The sequence below is a fragment of the Microsporum canis genome, genomic scaffold (genome assembly GCF_000151145.1).
Source record: "Microsporum canis CBS 113480 supercont1.7 genomic scaffold, whole genome shotgun sequence".
Taxonomy (NCBI): Eukaryota; Fungi; Ascomycota; class Eurotiomycetes; order Onygenales; family Arthrodermataceae; genus Microsporum; species Microsporum canis.
The window spans coordinates 1,291,068-1,305,928 of NW_003299163.1; the positions used below are offsets into that span (position 1 = coordinate 1,291,068).

General features: G+C 48.0%; 7 protein-coding genes across 7 annotated transcripts; 3 read left to right on the forward strand and 4 right to left on the reverse strand.

Annotated features, from left to right (window-relative positions):
• Positions 1–715: 715 nt before the first annotated feature.
• On the reverse strand, positions 716–2,956 carry MCYG_07676 (cytoplasmic dynein 1 intermediate chain 2; the record flags this gene model as incomplete). The annotated part of the gene is made up of 3 exons (XM_002843847.1): positions 716–1,849; positions 1,903–2,733; positions 2,816–2,956. The coding sequence occupies 3 exons, from the start codon at positions 2,954–2,956 to the stop codon at positions 716–718; spliced, it is 2,106 nt and encodes a 701-aa protein (XP_002843893.1).
• Positions 2,957–3,323: 367 nt separating this feature from the next.
• On the forward strand, positions 3,324–3,797 carry MCYG_07677 (conserved hypothetical protein; the record flags this gene model as incomplete). Its single annotated transcript, XM_002843848.1, has 3 exons — positions 3,324–3,344; positions 3,466–3,646; positions 3,721–3,797. The coding sequence occupies 3 exons, from the start codon at positions 3,324–3,326 to the stop codon at positions 3,795–3,797; spliced, it is 279 nt and encodes a 92-aa protein (XP_002843894.1).
• Positions 3,798–4,343: 546 nt separating this feature from the next.
• On the reverse strand, positions 4,344–5,136 carry MCYG_07678 (conserved hypothetical protein; the record flags this gene model as incomplete). Its single annotated transcript, XM_002843849.1, has 3 exons — positions 4,344–4,630; positions 4,698–4,879; positions 4,943–5,136. The coding sequence occupies 3 exons, from the start codon at positions 5,134–5,136 to the stop codon at positions 4,344–4,346; spliced, it is 663 nt and encodes a 220-aa protein (XP_002843895.1).
• Positions 5,137–5,696: 560 nt separating this feature from the next.
• Positions 5,697–8,475, reverse strand: MCYG_07679 (conserved hypothetical protein; the record flags this gene model as incomplete). Its single annotated transcript, XM_002843850.1, has 8 exons — positions 5,697–5,908; positions 5,973–6,043; positions 6,102–6,940; positions 7,012–7,360; positions 7,389–7,637; positions 7,683–7,813; positions 7,884–8,049; positions 8,138–8,475. 8 exons carry the CDS (start codon positions 8,473–8,475, stop codon positions 5,697–5,699), a joined length of 2,355 nt encoding a protein of 784 aa, XP_002843896.1.
• Positions 8,476–9,083: 608 nt separating this feature from the next.
• On the forward strand, positions 9,084–9,432 carry MCYG_07680 (conserved hypothetical protein; the record flags this gene model as incomplete). The annotated part of the gene is made up of 3 exons (XM_002843851.1): positions 9,084–9,091; positions 9,153–9,277; positions 9,341–9,432. 3 exons carry the CDS (start codon positions 9,084–9,086, stop codon positions 9,430–9,432), a joined length of 225 nt encoding a protein of 74 aa, XP_002843897.1.
• Positions 9,433–10,652: 1,220 nt separating this feature from the next.
• On the reverse strand, positions 10,653–12,452 carry MCYG_07681 (conserved hypothetical protein; the record flags this gene model as incomplete). The annotated part of the gene is made up of 3 exons (XM_002843852.1): positions 10,653–11,247; positions 11,307–11,376; positions 11,438–12,452. The coding sequence occupies 3 exons, from the start codon at positions 12,450–12,452 to the stop codon at positions 10,653–10,655; spliced, it is 1,680 nt and encodes a 559-aa protein (XP_002843898.1).
• Positions 12,453–13,861: 1,409 nt separating this feature from the next.
• MCYG_07682 (nucleolar protein 12) lies at positions 13,862–14,832 on the forward strand (the record flags this gene model as incomplete). The annotated part of the gene is made up of 3 exons (XM_002843853.1): positions 13,862–14,002; positions 14,054–14,721; positions 14,775–14,832. 3 exons carry the CDS (start codon positions 13,862–13,864, stop codon positions 14,830–14,832), a joined length of 867 nt encoding a protein of 288 aa, XP_002843899.1.
• Positions 14,833–14,861: the final 29 nt, after the last annotated feature.

Genomic DNA, 14,861 nt, shown 5'->3' on the forward strand with positions numbered 1-14,861 from the left:
GGATAGTTAAGCGTGAGAGTAACAGTTTCACTATGCTTGCTTCTTCAGCGTCTCTGCATGAAGAGCAGATATATTCCTCTTTAGCAGTAAGAGAAGAGAGTAAAATAACACTGGACAATGTAGCTAGGGAGTTAGCCGGGTTAATATATATAAGTATATACGGCGTACGCGAGCGGGAATCGTTCCGTCTGCCCAAGGGTGCATTTTTTTGACTCCACGGCTAGTTCTTTTCTTTTTCGGGGGGAATCGGGGCCCTAGAACGCAGCTAGGCAGTAGTTTAGAGAGATGGAGACGGCCATGGAGCAGAGGACTTTTACTCTGCCAGACACTTATCGACGAGAGAAAGACTGGCTGCCGTCGTCGTTTTCTTCTCGTTCTCAAGTTCATCTTTTCGTTGTTTGATTTTCGGGTTGAGCATCATAAGCTTAGTCATGCATTACTAATATCCGATGAAGATGATATAAAAGCGATGATATAGATGAGAGAGACAGATAGCAATAGAGATAATATTATAGGCGGTGGTACGATGATAGGATTCAATAGCGGTATAGAAGTGTAATGGCAGTTCAACGCCGAACGGTAATAGGAAGAATTGAGCTAGGCCGGGTATATGAAGTACGATATATGATACAGAAGGGCAAAGGGGCAAAAGGGCAAAAGCAAAGAGCCGTAAAGAGGCAAGGAAGAAGTGGCTGGGAGGAGAGAGAAAGATGTCTCACAGGCTCCGCTCGCGGCTGCTCTGCTCTAGCTTGCTGGTGAGTCGCTTCATGCCAGCCCACTCGTCTGCAGAAACGTCCTCGGCGCTGCCACTGAGTCCCTTTCCGACGTCGAATACAGTCACTACCCCGTCCAGGCCACCAGTAGCAACTCGTCGGCCCTCTCGTTCCTCCCAGGCAACCTTGTTTAGCCCCTTGGTTAGGACGCCACCACGGCCAGCTGTCGGCGTCGCACTGCCAACGGGTACCTCTGTTTCCTGCTGCAGGTCCCATATCTCGAGTCTTCCGGCCCCGTCGACAAGAGAGAATATACCCGGTCGATGGGGCGACCACTTGGCATCGTAGACCACGTCTTCCCGGGTAATGTCGAGGATCGGTGAGACTGTCTGTAGTTGAGCGGTGGACGAGGTCCCCGACGTCGAGGTCGAGGCTGGTGCACGGATGCGCCACAGCTTCACACTCCAGTCTAGACTAGAGCTGAGCATGAGATCGCTCAGGTCGACTGGTCCCCGCGCAGGGTGGAAGGCGGTCGACATGATCGGGGCAGCGTGGCCGCGGTATGAGAGACGGTGGTCCGTCCCCGATTTGGCACCTGCACGGTCATATCGATGGCATGGATAGATGGTTCCCTCTTCGGTGCCAACGAGGAAGAAAGTAGGGTCTGACTGAGGGAAGGACAGCGTCGTAGGGGCAAGATCTTCGGTCTTGGATGGGGGAGGGGTGGTCAGTTCCAGGTATTCCTGTGGCTGTGAGAGCATGTCGACTGTCCATCCACAAACAACACCGTCGGTCGAAGCCGTCAGTATGTTATGTGCGTTCTGCGTTCCCACGATCGCGATACTATACACTGGATGAGTGTGACCTGATCCGGACAGCGGTGTTTTCTGTACCGGGGCACCACCTCCAGCACGGGACGACCGTGTATCCCATAGCAGAACCTGTCCGGAATATGACCCACCCACTATGAGGTTGGGATGAAACGGTGAAAATTTGGCTGTTAGAATGTCCGATGTGGAGTGAAAGACATATTCAGGCCGTGTGTGAAGGTGTTGGTTCCAGACTTGCACAAGGCCGTCCGGTTCATGAGGAGCTGTTGGGTTCTTGGTGTACGATGCCAAAACAAGCTCAGGGAACTGGAGATTCTTTAGTATGTATCAAAATACAAAGGCCATATGTTGGGACATACCTTTGGAGAAAAACTTATATCACTGATCATTCTCTTCTTGCTCCATCGTTCGTCAAAAAATTGTGTGACTTCTTTCAAATCTCTCTTCTTCCTGCCTGTCCCATACTCCTCGTCATCTTCATCCTCCGCACCAACTCCACCCAAAGCATAATCTGCCAGAACGTCATATTCTTCATCCAATGCTCTTTCAATAACCTTGCTAGATCTTTCGACGAAATCTAAAAACTCGCTTGCAGAAGTGACGGCATTTAGCTCGTCGGCTGTCAATGTGCGTAGGGGGTATCGTAACTGATTAGATGTAGATGTAGATCCGCCATTGGCCCAATCTTTGGCCAGCTTCAGCTCTTCTTCAATCTCCTTTCGCAGGTTATCACGTATCTCTTCGTCTTTTTCTCTCGCTCGTCGACTAAAACGTTTTGACGATCGAGATGGTGTCGTGGGTGAATTAGCATCGTCCAACTCTGATATATCATCGTCCACCGGCGTTTCTGGCGCTGGGATCGAGTCTGTTTGGACGCCTTTGCTGTATGTAAGGATTTCTACCTTTGGCGGCGCAGTGGGAGCTGGTTCTGGTACGGCATTATAAGGTGTCTCGTCGATTGTTTGAGTTGCTATAGAAAGTGACAACGGCCGTGTAGGAGGAGTGAATGTTTCGATGTCTCCGCTCAACTGTCCAGCACTAAGAACCGAATTCGGCCTACTTCCCCTGCCCCTTGGAGACTGCTCGCCGCCATCTCTTAAAGCTGCAGAAGAAGGTCTGTCAACTAGTCTGGATATGAGGTTGTCCAGCTCAGCTCTGTTCTCAGATCGATTTGGAATGGGAGATAGCACCTATTGTGACATTAGTTAGGCACAACTCTCCAGTCATACAGCCAGAACACATCCAACGTAATAACAAACCACAGCTACTCACCTCAGAAGAGCTTTCTCCAACACTCATGCGATTCTGTGAGAACTCCCTCTGCCGTAGCTCTCTCTGCCGCTTCAACTCCGCGAGCTTGGCCTTCTTCGCAAGGATCTCGTCCTTCCTCAGCTGCATATTTCTGTCTGCCATCTTTGCTCGTCCGACCTAGCGGTGTCTCTTTGTCCTTATCTTCCTCTTGAGACTGCCGTAGACAGCTTTTTGTGCCCAACCTATCTTGAATCTCCTGTCGCTTTGGCATCCCTGGAGTTGATATCAAAATATTACATAAGCGGAGCCAGGAACATCAGAAAATCCCGGAACGTTCAATCTCAACCCGAACTTGAATCGAAAAATACAACAAGAAGTCGTCCGGAATCCCATTGAGCCTAGGTCGCAAGTGGCTGCAGTGTTAATTGCATTGCTAGAGATATATACTCTTTGTCCATCTTCTATTCTCTCGCTTTTCCCTCGACACCCCCCGTACCTGGGGATTCCCTTTTTTTTTCGTGAATTCACAATGGCATCTCAAGGAGTTAATGTAAGGCCTCAATCGCAAGTTCCTGCCTGGAGAGAATGATATACGAGTGCCGATTATCTTGATGGCGTCGTGGGTTCTATCGTTGTATGCCCTTTTTACTGATGTTGATGCGCTGGCCTAGGTCCTCCGATACTCCGCTCTCTTCGCGGGTGTCTTTTACGGTTTATACCACCAGTCTTCTCTCAACACACAAGCGAGAGCCGCCCAGATAGAACGAGAATATAAGCGACAGGAGGCTTTGATAGAGAAGGCAAAAGCTGAATGGAAGAACAAGACCTCACCACCAAAGGAGGATAACAGTGGTATGTTAACCGCTCACTCCGCAAAGCAGCGAGTTTTTTTTTATCAAGCCTGGACCCAGCTCATTAGAATACAGTCATCACCGATCCAAATGATGCGCGATTTGACCTAGAGGCCCTTTTGAAGGCTACTGCGGCTGAAACAGCGAAATAATGGCATAGGGGAGGGGAAGTGATGACAAGATAGCTTATCAAGGCAGCTGAATCGACCCATCATGTCGAGTCTGGAAAATAATATTCATCTGGGTTGTTGACGTTGCTTAAAAATAAGTGAAGCTGGTTCCGGTTCTCGCACTTGGTAGAGGGACCTGAACCGTCTTTACTATGTATTATTGTATCATCTCATTTTTTAGTCTGTTGAGCAAAAGACGAAGGGAAGCAGCCACATCAATAGATTTTGTTTCTTGCTGTATATACTCATTGGATTTGCTTCAATGGTCTGCTGACTTTCTGATGTTTCTGTCGTAGATTTTATTAAATGATATTTAGAATAACTTCTAGCATAACTGCCCAGCTGATAATGGTAAAGCCTCGCGCATGAATAAAGGAACGAAATTCCTTCGCCTGTCAAGCATAGTCATAGTAGTGTCCTCTACTATGGCAGTCTCTAGTCTGGAATCGGATGGCAGATGTGTGAATGCTAAGCCTGACCTACGAGACCATGTAGATAACTTATTCATCATACAGTCTAACATCACCCTCAGGCGCTTCCGTGATTCCCAACTAGCGCGGTGATCTGTCCGAGCTTTATCCTATCTTCCACGCTCACTTGTGTTTCTGTCTTTGCAGGATACATCAGTTTTGAGGCAGGATCATAGATCCAGCCTTTTGCAGAAAGATCTTGTATCAATTGCGATGGTACATCGTCACCAGTATCCTGCATAGCGTCAGAGTCTGGTTCAAGCCCCAGCTTTGATTCAATGGTGGGCAGCCTAATGCTTTTGTAGGATATACTAATATCATCGATGACCTTGTTTCGGTAATGATCTGGTAGAAAAATATACATTAGAAACAATCCAGGACTCTATGGTCACTATTTATCCGCCATACTGACCTGCGTAAGATTGAACTAGCGGTTTAGCCATCTCATGCCATGGTGACGTCTTGAGGATCTCATAAACAGTTTTATGATCACCCGTCCAAACGGCTTGTACTAACGCGGGAAGGCTTCGCATCACAGAGTCTGATTCGAGCAAGGAAATAGGCGCACGACGGAGCAGCACACGAGCTTCATGGCTGTTGCAGAGAATAGTTAGCACTCTTCTCTTGCGAATGGCGCAGAAGAGAGGTCATTCTTACATATCATCCTCAAGGAGAAGGGATATTAGATATGAAGAGTAATATGTGCTTAAAAACCCCGCATCGCTTGCTACGTTATCCCTCGAACAGTATATATTGACCTCTGCCTCTAGCTCTATCAGCGATTCAAGCGGGGAAGTCGAAGTAGATAATATCCCGGCGAGCCTCTCCTGCATTGAGGAAGCTGATGCCATGTCGACGTTATCAGAAATAATAATCTAATTAAAGAGTAGGAGACGGCCAGAACAACGTCTGCGCAAATATCAGAAATCCTGTAGTTTGTCGTAAGAAATAGAAGAACATGCGCCGTTGTTGATAAAAGGCGCTGGTTTGTTGATAGACGATCGTTAAAGCGGCGTGGAGGTCACTTAGACTTTTTCTCGCCGCTTTTAAGTCTGAACAAGCCTCATTAAAATATTTATATTAATCAAGGACTATCAAATCAAGAGAATAAAATTACAAATAGTAAGATATTTATTCAATTTCCCGAATTAAGCGCCAGCCCTGGGTTCCTCCTCAGAATCACCTAATCTAGGGTATACCATACAACACCCCAGCTGAGTGCTTCTCCATCAGATTCACAAGGCAACACGATTGCATTCTTGCAATCACCGAGGACAGATCGTACAAACTGTTGGTGTAAAGACAAACGAAATCTCTCTCATGGTATAGTACAATTTACCAAGTCGAAACCGATAGGCACCTCGCACAGGAAAATAAAAAACCATGTAAAACAAGAACATAATAATAGAAACTAGGAAGAGGTTATGCCGGCCCTGGCTGCTTGGATCGAGGTGCCGTTATTTTGAGAAGCGGGGACAGTGTTATTCTGAGGCACGGGGGTTGCGCTGGGCGAGTTAGGATTACGGCGAGGATCTCGGGTTAGTGTCTGCTTAGCTTGTTCGGGGAGGGCATCTGGTTTCCATTTCAGGAGAATCTTAGTAGCCAGGGGGCGAGTTTCTTCCACTGTTTGACGATGCATGTTAGTCATGTTTCCCGAGAATGGATTATATCTCAGGATGTAGCTTACTTGTCTGGTATAAGTCGACTAGTGCATCTAAGCAGAGCTGTCTGGCGGGAGGTCGGACAATAACAAGGTAGCTATATCATGTTAACAAAGTCCTCTGCCGACGAACAAACAGCGAAGGCGAGTACTTACTGTAAAGCCTGGATACATAGATTAACTCTCTCTGGGTCGTTTGCTAGGGTTTTCACTTTCTGGATCAGAGAAGAGTCCAGCTCTGGTAGTTCACTCAGGAACCGTATGAGCACTTTGTCCTTAGCATCGAGGTATGGAAGCATGCCTTCAAGGAGTTTCAACGACCACTGACTATAGTGAGTCGGCACATAGGGATTGTTCGGGTCTGCCTCAATCTGAGAGCTAGTATTCTTCAACTGTATTTGATCATTATACCATTCCTCATTCATCCAAGAGATTGCAAAGTTCATGCGAGCTCTGAAATCTTCTAGGACATAGCGATAGAGGATATTGCGGATGCTATTAGCAATGTTCTGCTTCCCAGGGCCTTTTTGAGAATCGTGGCTCTCTTCGCTCTCGAGGCCGGCAGATGAGCGGGTGGCAAGTCTCGTCAGCAATGTGAGCCATGACTCCCGATCGGAAGAGCTAGCAGCTAGTCTTCCAAAACCGATGGACTGTGAAGGGTTATTGACAACGGCCTTTGAGGATTGCGGGAGAGTAGAGATCATGGCAAATATTCTGCTGACGGTCTCCTTGCCTAGATGTTCGACATCCTCCGAGGATAGAGGTGGTGGCTTCGGCAATACAAATGGCCCTAGCGAGACGATATCAGGTAATGGCTCTGGTGCAGGCGCCTCAGGTTTGACAATAGCCGTAGGTGGAACAGGGATATCCATGGGCTGGTACTCAGGCTCGTAATCATCATCGTCGTCGTCGGCAGCTGCCGGCGCGCTCGCGGCCTGGTTCTGCCTCTCAAATACTTGCTTCTTGCAGATAGTCTCATATCGAGATCGAACAGCCTAGATACAATACTTAGTAACAAACACACTGGGATATAGCTTATTGGTAAACTAAAAGGTGGAAAACTTACCCCTATAGCCTGATCTAAGGCTTCGCCCTCCACCCGGGTCAATACCGGAATAATGATTTTTACTACCAAGTCTACTGGGAGCTGCTTCACATCAAAGGAAGTTAAACCGACATCCTCTGTAAGGGTAAACAGTTGTCCGAAACTTGTAGGGCCTGGAGGAAGTGGAGGAATTTTATGCTGAGGCGGAGTTTCTAGGCCAAGTCTTGCACGTTTGGCACTGTCTACTACGTCGGTTGGTTCTGCTGGTAGAGCGCGCTTCCGTGACGCTTCCTCTAAGATCTCGTTGTGTGACTGTGCGAGCCGTTCAATGTATTGTTGGATACGCCCAGCCAAGGGATGGGTCGGGGCCCTAGATATAAATTGATAGTCAGCCGAACCTTGTCGGAGAATTACTGAGGGTATGCTCTACGAACTTTTTAATAATACTTAACAATAACGCTCTTGTTGTCCTCTCCATAGACTTAATGTTTACTTTGGTTGTTGGTGTAAGTGGCGCGTTCGCTTGTTTGAGAGGATTGAAGTTCAAGATGGCGGTTATGATCTTGTTTGAGATGGATGGACGGGTACGAATTAGAACCGGAATCGAGTTGAGGGTTGCGTTTATTAGGACGGGATCGCTGTTTCTTCTTGTTAAAGGTGGAACTGTAGTTTAATGTGCAGACGCTACGAACCTTGAATTTTCATGGAAGACGTTGAGTAGTCTATCCAGTAGTCCAGACGTCTCTGCTTCAATGTTAGGTATAGCGAGGAGTGGATGATTCCTAGGGACAATTGCTAGGGAAGTCTCGTTTTTCTCAGGTCGCTAGATGTGCCGTTAACTCTCAAAATACTGTCATCCTGTATTATTTCTTGAGTTCATAGCGTTCACATACTCTTGGATCAGCTATCGGTCCCTGGGTTTGTACCTGGACAACCTTCTGCGCGAACTTGATACAGCATATCTTAACTCCATGTGAAGACGCGTCCCACTTCCTCAGTATAGTATGTTTTATCGTCGTCATAGCTTCCCATAACGTTGCCTGGTCAGGGTGGTTCACACTAGTTATCAAAGACATATAGTTAGTGTCTTGTTCTCTTTCATTTTGGCAATAAGACGCTCATATTGAGCTGGTGTAATATGACATACATTTGTCTAAATATGAGGACATAGATGCTCGCAGCCGTCATGATGGCACCACGGACAACAGCCTCATCATTTTCAGGAGTATTCAATAAATCCATAATCGCACCGAGAACCTCAGTAGCTAATTTCTGCTTCGGTTGCTGGGGGAAGGCAGGGCTCGAAAAGGTCTCTGTGAGAAACTCAGCACCCCATCTTCGTAGCTCCAACCGCGCATTGGTTCCAATTATAGGTAATATGCCGTGGACGATTTGAGGATAGAGAGCAGCGTCACCGAGAACGAGATTTCGAGCTGCATCCAGCTGTGACATCTGCTCTACCAGACTGTTGCTAGGCAGAGCCATGGTGGGCAACAGCTACCAGATCTTAACAGACTGATGAAAACAAGGGGCAAGACAAAGATGACAGTCTATAATGCACCTCGACAACAGATTTGATTGATGATTACGAGTGTCATTCAGCGGAATTGGGGGGAGGGGGTTGGACTAATGACTGTTTAGATGGGCACGAGTGGTTATGGACAGATACTTGGACACGCTGAGAAATCCAAACGAAGGGTGTCAAGTTGCTAGAAGAAGCCTGGATAAGATGGCGGAAAGAGTGACAGTGGCGTAGAACTCCCCACGACGCGAAGATGAGCTATGCGGTGCTGCTCTGCTGTACGTCGCGAGGTGAACAATATCTCGTTTCCAGCTTTCCTTTTTCCCTTTTCTGCAACTTGAAGGTCTGCCGCGATGCTTTCTGATTGGTCAAGAGGCTCGCCCTTAATAAAGCGCTGTGTCACATGACTAATCCCGCTTCATAAGTATCATTAGATAATTCATTACTAATCAGCACATGACGCAACGTCAAAATTTCTACAAGAAGAGAAGAAAGTGAAGAAGAAACGCTTGAACAAGCCGCATGCTTGAGATATCTGCTGTGTAGTCGATATACGGTTAAGAAACGCAAGATGACACTGTAGGTGCCTCGTGCCATATTGTTGGATGCTGAGAAACCCCAACTAACCGACATTGAATAGCTTCAAATCCTCATATTATGACAAAGATTACCGAGCGGGCGCTGCCCTTATGCGCGCGCGACGGCCGTATATAGTGAGAAATGTAGCTACCGGTGTAGCTCTTTTCAGCTTCTGCATTGGTGTTTGTACGTCTTGCTGCTCCTTTGCAGCTCAGACCATGACACGCTAACTTGGGATATTTGATATAGACGCCTTCACCATCAGCGCTGTTGGACAGGACGATTTCTCCGATGTCAAAGTACCGGAGGCCGTACCGCGCGCAAAACAAGAGGCCAAATAGAAGCTATATATGGGACCGAGCTAGGTTCGGCCAGATCAGGCTCAATGCCACTCTCTCCTCCATCCCAATGAGCTAGATAATTGAGCCTGAAGAGCGGGAAACCGATGCGGTTTCATATTTTACGGACTCTCCCTCGCAGTGATTGATTCCCCGTGGCGCAAAGGCGTTGGTGGTTCCATTTTCCCTGGCCATGTTGGACCTAATCGTTATGCTTGAGATATGCCTGAGTGCTTCCAGACCCAGGTATTACTACATCTTCAATCTGCCGATACCCCTATGCGGCAACGTATCTTAGCGACGCTTTGGAACTACTCTAGGCATTTCTATCTGTACTATATCTAACCGATTATGCTTCTCCACTGTGAATTATATATTAATTCTTCCACCTACTTCGTTTGATACATGTCCAAACACAGCCCTGGGGCGTCACAAAATAATCCGTATTATTATCAATTATATATTAACTTAACACGATGTACCGTCAAGTGCGAGATATATAACACATAAAAGTAAAAGAAACAGTAGTATAGCTCAGGTATATAAAGTAGATATATGACAAAAGAGCCAGCCGACCAGGCAAGAAACTGCACAAAATATTCAACTAGAAGAAATTAAAAAGACAACCCAAATAATTCCCGTTTTTTTTTTCGTTCATTCGTTCGTATGCATGTCTCCATTCCATACGATGCTTCGCTCCCAAGCCTCAAGACGAAAAGACAGAGTCCCATCCGTCCGTAGGCACGCCAGGTATAAGGATGATCCATGTCAAGGCAGAACATATGGCACAAGAGAGAGAAGAGAGGAAAGGCAAGGGAGCGAGGCAAGACCAATCAAATGCTCAAGGTAATGATAGGCTAGGTAAGGTATGTAAAGGGGGGTGGTGGTAATAATATGTTGACTGAGAGGAGAACAGGGAGAAACAAAAGTAAAGATGAAGATAAGAATAATCAATTACACCAAAGGTCATATCCAGATCCCGATCCAGATGCAGGTCCACCAAGTTTATGATTCGTGTACTCCGTAGCCATGTAGCAGGGGTGAGCAAAGCAAGCAAGGGCAAGGATAAAAATAAAAGAAGAGGGAATGTTGAATGCAGGCAGAGTGAAGGTGCAAGAAAAAAAAAGAAATAACCGCCGTTGGTAGATTGGTATATGTATGACATGTATGATATAACGCCTCCCGTTCCAGATCCAGATGGTATACTATTACTTAGTATTCCGCTACCGCCGTAGGCGTATGCCCATCTTCTCAAGATCCTCTTCCATCTCCGGACCTCTTGAAGGTTTTAAAGATGGCGCAGCAGGGAAGCCAACGTATTTTGCAAACCCAGCTAATACCGAAACCTCTCGGTTATATGCTGCCTGTTGGGCAATCTGTTTGCTTAAACGGGTCGGGAAAGGGATGGTATACTCCGTCACCGCGTCTGAGGCGGAGTCGGCCAACACGCCTCCGGAGGGACCGCTCAGGCTAGGATAAGCACCAGAGCAGATTCCAGCGCCCGGATTACTTGTACCGATTCCGCCAAATCTGTCGTGTTGGACTTTATACTGGTGTTCAGACACGGCATCGAGGGCAGCTTCGCGGATCTCGCGTACGGTTTGGTAGTAGGATGAGTTGCATTGAGCTCGTTCAGCGCGGGATTTGACGCAGAGAGCTTGTAGTTTATAGGAGTGCAGGATATTTTCATGATTAATTTTAGCGGTGATATGAGATTGAATGATGGCGGCTTGGCGAAGAAATTCGGGATGGGTTGGAGTTGGAGATGAAAGCTGGGAGAGTTCTTTGTTGATGTTCGATATTCGTTCGTCGTATATTCTATTGAAAGTGGTTAAAGAAAATGCCATAAGTAGTACAATGGATGGAGAGATTGTTACCTGTCCCGTAGTGTCGCAAAATGCCGTTCGAGATCGGATAAAAGGTCAAGCGCTGTGGTTTTCTTCGTTACTGTTCCCAATAAGTCAGTTCGGTATGCGCAAAGCCTCCGCGTGGTGGTTTGAAGACTTACACTCCTCCAATTTCATTGCTACCTCTGGATCATCTCCAGCGTCTGCCACTGTCTCCTCTGCCACTTGCTCGTCCGCGGCGTCTACGCCATTGCTCTCCACCACAGACCCGGCGCGCGGTGTTGAGGTTTCGTATGTATCGTTATTGACCTTTTTACCTCGTCTTTTGTCTCTTTTCCCTTTCTTACCTCGCTTGGTTGACGGAGACAGATATGCTTCGTCCGATACCGGGCTGGGACTGGTGGGTTTCGAAGCCTCTGCGTGGTTCAGTTTCGATTTACCCATCTCATCATCACCCTCGGCTTCAGGTTCGAGATCAGCTTCGGGTTCAGCGTCGGCGTCGGCCTCGACTTCTTCCTCTTCTTCTGGCGATTGGGGAGCGGGAGGATAAGTTGACTCGTCATCTGCCGAAGGTTCGATGGCGATCGACCCACGGCGCTTACGGGCAGGCTCTTCCCCGTCTTCATCTCGGGCCACGGCCGCAAGGTCATGCGCCGAGTTCATTCTTTTGCGCTTCTTTATCAGGTTTAGTGTATCCTGTGAGCCTGATAGCTTACTGGATCTGAGCTCGCCAACCTTCTCGCCGAAAGAGTTGCCATTGCCTGTGCCGTTCGTCTTCACCGACCGCCCAGGTTTACTAGGTGACACTTCTGTGTCTTCAGCCTCTTCGTCCTCGTCATCCTCGTCATCGTTGAGCTGGTCGTATGTCGTGGACTGTGCTAGTTTGCTCGGACTGGCAAAGACGCCACCAACTCCGCTAAGGACGATACTGGCCTTGTCACGGTCACGAATGTGGTGTGGCGAGTCCTCTAAGCGCTCGGTTTCTGCCTCGGAGTCGATTTCGGATGCAAACTTTGACGGACGAGGTGAGAGGTCGTCTAGCTGGCCGTGTGAGAGTGTCTCGTCTATGTCCGAAAGGCTGCTGGAGCGAGAGTCTGAGTCTATGGCGTCTGCAAGGGAGGTAGGCATTGATCCGGCTTGAAAGCGCAGATCAATGGAAGTATTGTTTGCTAGCATTGTAGCTGCTGGTATGTATGATAGGCGGATGGCAGGTTGCGTTGATGGGCGTAGGTTCAAGGATGGGGGACAACCCGTCGGTGGCTATGCCCATGAGAAGTCAGTCAACAATCACTATCAAGGGAAACAATCTGAGCTCAAAAACTGAGAGTCACGAAAGGTCACATCATCGTATCAAACACTCTGTTCGATAGAGACAGGAACCGGGAGAAGATGTGGTAGGGCGTTCGGCTATTTGGCCACGGGCAAATTTTCCCAGCTCTTCCCCAAAGTCCATCGCAAGCCCAACGAGGCGACTGAGAGCATCACCAACAAGGTATTTCCCTTGCACATAGCCGTCTCCTGTGTCTCTCATGTATCTTCCGTCAAAAACGTACCTTTTGAACTGACAAGTTATGGCTGTGTTTTCTTTCTCCTCTCTCTGCCTCGTTTCTCTGCGGTTCCGCACGAGGGCGTCAGAGGTGGATCGCAAGCCGGCGAGGATGTGCCCCAGCGTACGAAGTTATCTCCTAAGCCCTGCTATCTCGGCAGCTGGAGGTCTATTTGAGCATAGCACAGTCGAGGTCTCATGCGTTCGCGAGGGCGGCAGACGGGCGCTGTGAGGGGGTCGTTTTTTTTCTCTGAGCTGGCCCGGTAGAGGCGAGAGTCAAGAGTGCCCAGGTTGAAGTCTGGTGCAAGGATGAAGCTGGTTCAGCAGGAGACAACAAGCTGTAGGAGAGGCCGGAGACTGCGTGAGAGCGTGTACGAGCAGCGTGAGAAAAGATATTTGCACGATGAAGAAAGATGAAGAATAAGAGAAAGCCGAAAGTTGATGCTTCTTCTCTTTTTGGTTCTTCTTCTTTTTTGCGGGTGACCTGGCCGCGTATCCTCGTGACAATCTTACGTGACGTGACGGGTGTATCAAGTGAATTTGGCGTGTGGTAAGTTTGCAGTGCGTATTCAAGGTGAAAGATACCGCTGTATCGATGTATGCGCGGTACGAAATTACAATACAGGGCGGTGGAGGTTCTGCCGCGTCGATCTGCCAGTAGCGGCCAATCAGAGCATAGGAAAGCTTCACCGCCTTGCTGAGTCATTGTACTTATATAATCATGCTTGTATAATCAGGTTCCGGAAAGTGAAGAAGAGGAGAAAAGACGAAGGCGCAAAGTGGTGAAGTAGATGCAGATACAAAGATAGAAGATGGAACTGAAGGAGACTACGAGAAAATATTACAAGAAAGATTTATATAAAAGGATGAAGAGAGCAAGAGAAAAAGAGAAAAGAATGGGAAAAAGACGGCATCATGTGACCTCGCCAAGAGCGGAATTTTATCTTTAAAAGCAATATTAAATAAAATATAAACGGTAGAGGGAAGATATCAGGACTGACACCAATTGAGCTCGTTGAAGCTCGAGATCACCTTCAATATGGGTAAGAAGGCGAAGGCGCAGTCCGTAGAGGGTGCGCCAGAGGTGGCTACCCCGGTTACTGCTTCGAGCACGGCTGGAGGATTTCCATTGGCAGCTACGAAGGTTGATCCTGGCCTTGCGGCACTGTTTGCGCAGAGTGTATGTTAAGTCTTTTTGCTGATATAGTAGTTTATACTGACTGTTGTCTAGGCTGGCCCTGTGAAAGAACCTGAATTGAAGCCTACATATAGACAGGAGAGGAAGTATAATGAAGTAGAGGAAGATGAAGATGAAGAAGAGGAAGTCGAAGACGAAGATGAAGAAGAGGAAGTCGAAGATGAAGACGGGGATGAGGAGGAAGATATAGAAATGGAGGACATGGAGGAGGAGAAAAGGTCACGCAAACGCAAGAGAGGAGCGGAAAACGAAGACCTTGAAGCTGCCTACCTACAACGTCTAGCCAGGGAAGATGACCGAGAGAGCAAGAAGGAAACTGAAAAACCCAAGCGGGTGAAGACCACGGAAGACGATAAAACAGAGGAGGAAGAGAACGAGGAAGAAGAAGTTGACGAGATACCCATGCACGAATCCCTTACGAACAAGAAAGCAGACCCCATGGACAAGGCATCCCGCACCCTCTTCCTCTCCAACGTCTCGACAGACGCCATAAAGTCGAAATCCGCCAAAAAGACACTCCTCGCACACCTTTCTTCCGTACTACCCAAGCCATCGTCTACAGATCCTGCCACCGTACATAAGGTAGAGTCTCTCCGATTCCGTTCGACCGCCTTCTCCTCCACCGCGCTACCTCGTCGAGCAGCCTATGCGAAAAAGGAGCTCATGGACTCGACTACAAAGGGCACGAACGCCTACGTGGTGTATTCTACCGTGCTGGCAGCTAAGAAAGCACTAAAGCTAAACGGCACCGTAGTGCTAGACAGACATATACGCGTCGACAGCGTCTCGAAGCCAGCGCCCACAGACCATAAACGCTGCGTCTTCGTGGGCAACCTAGGCT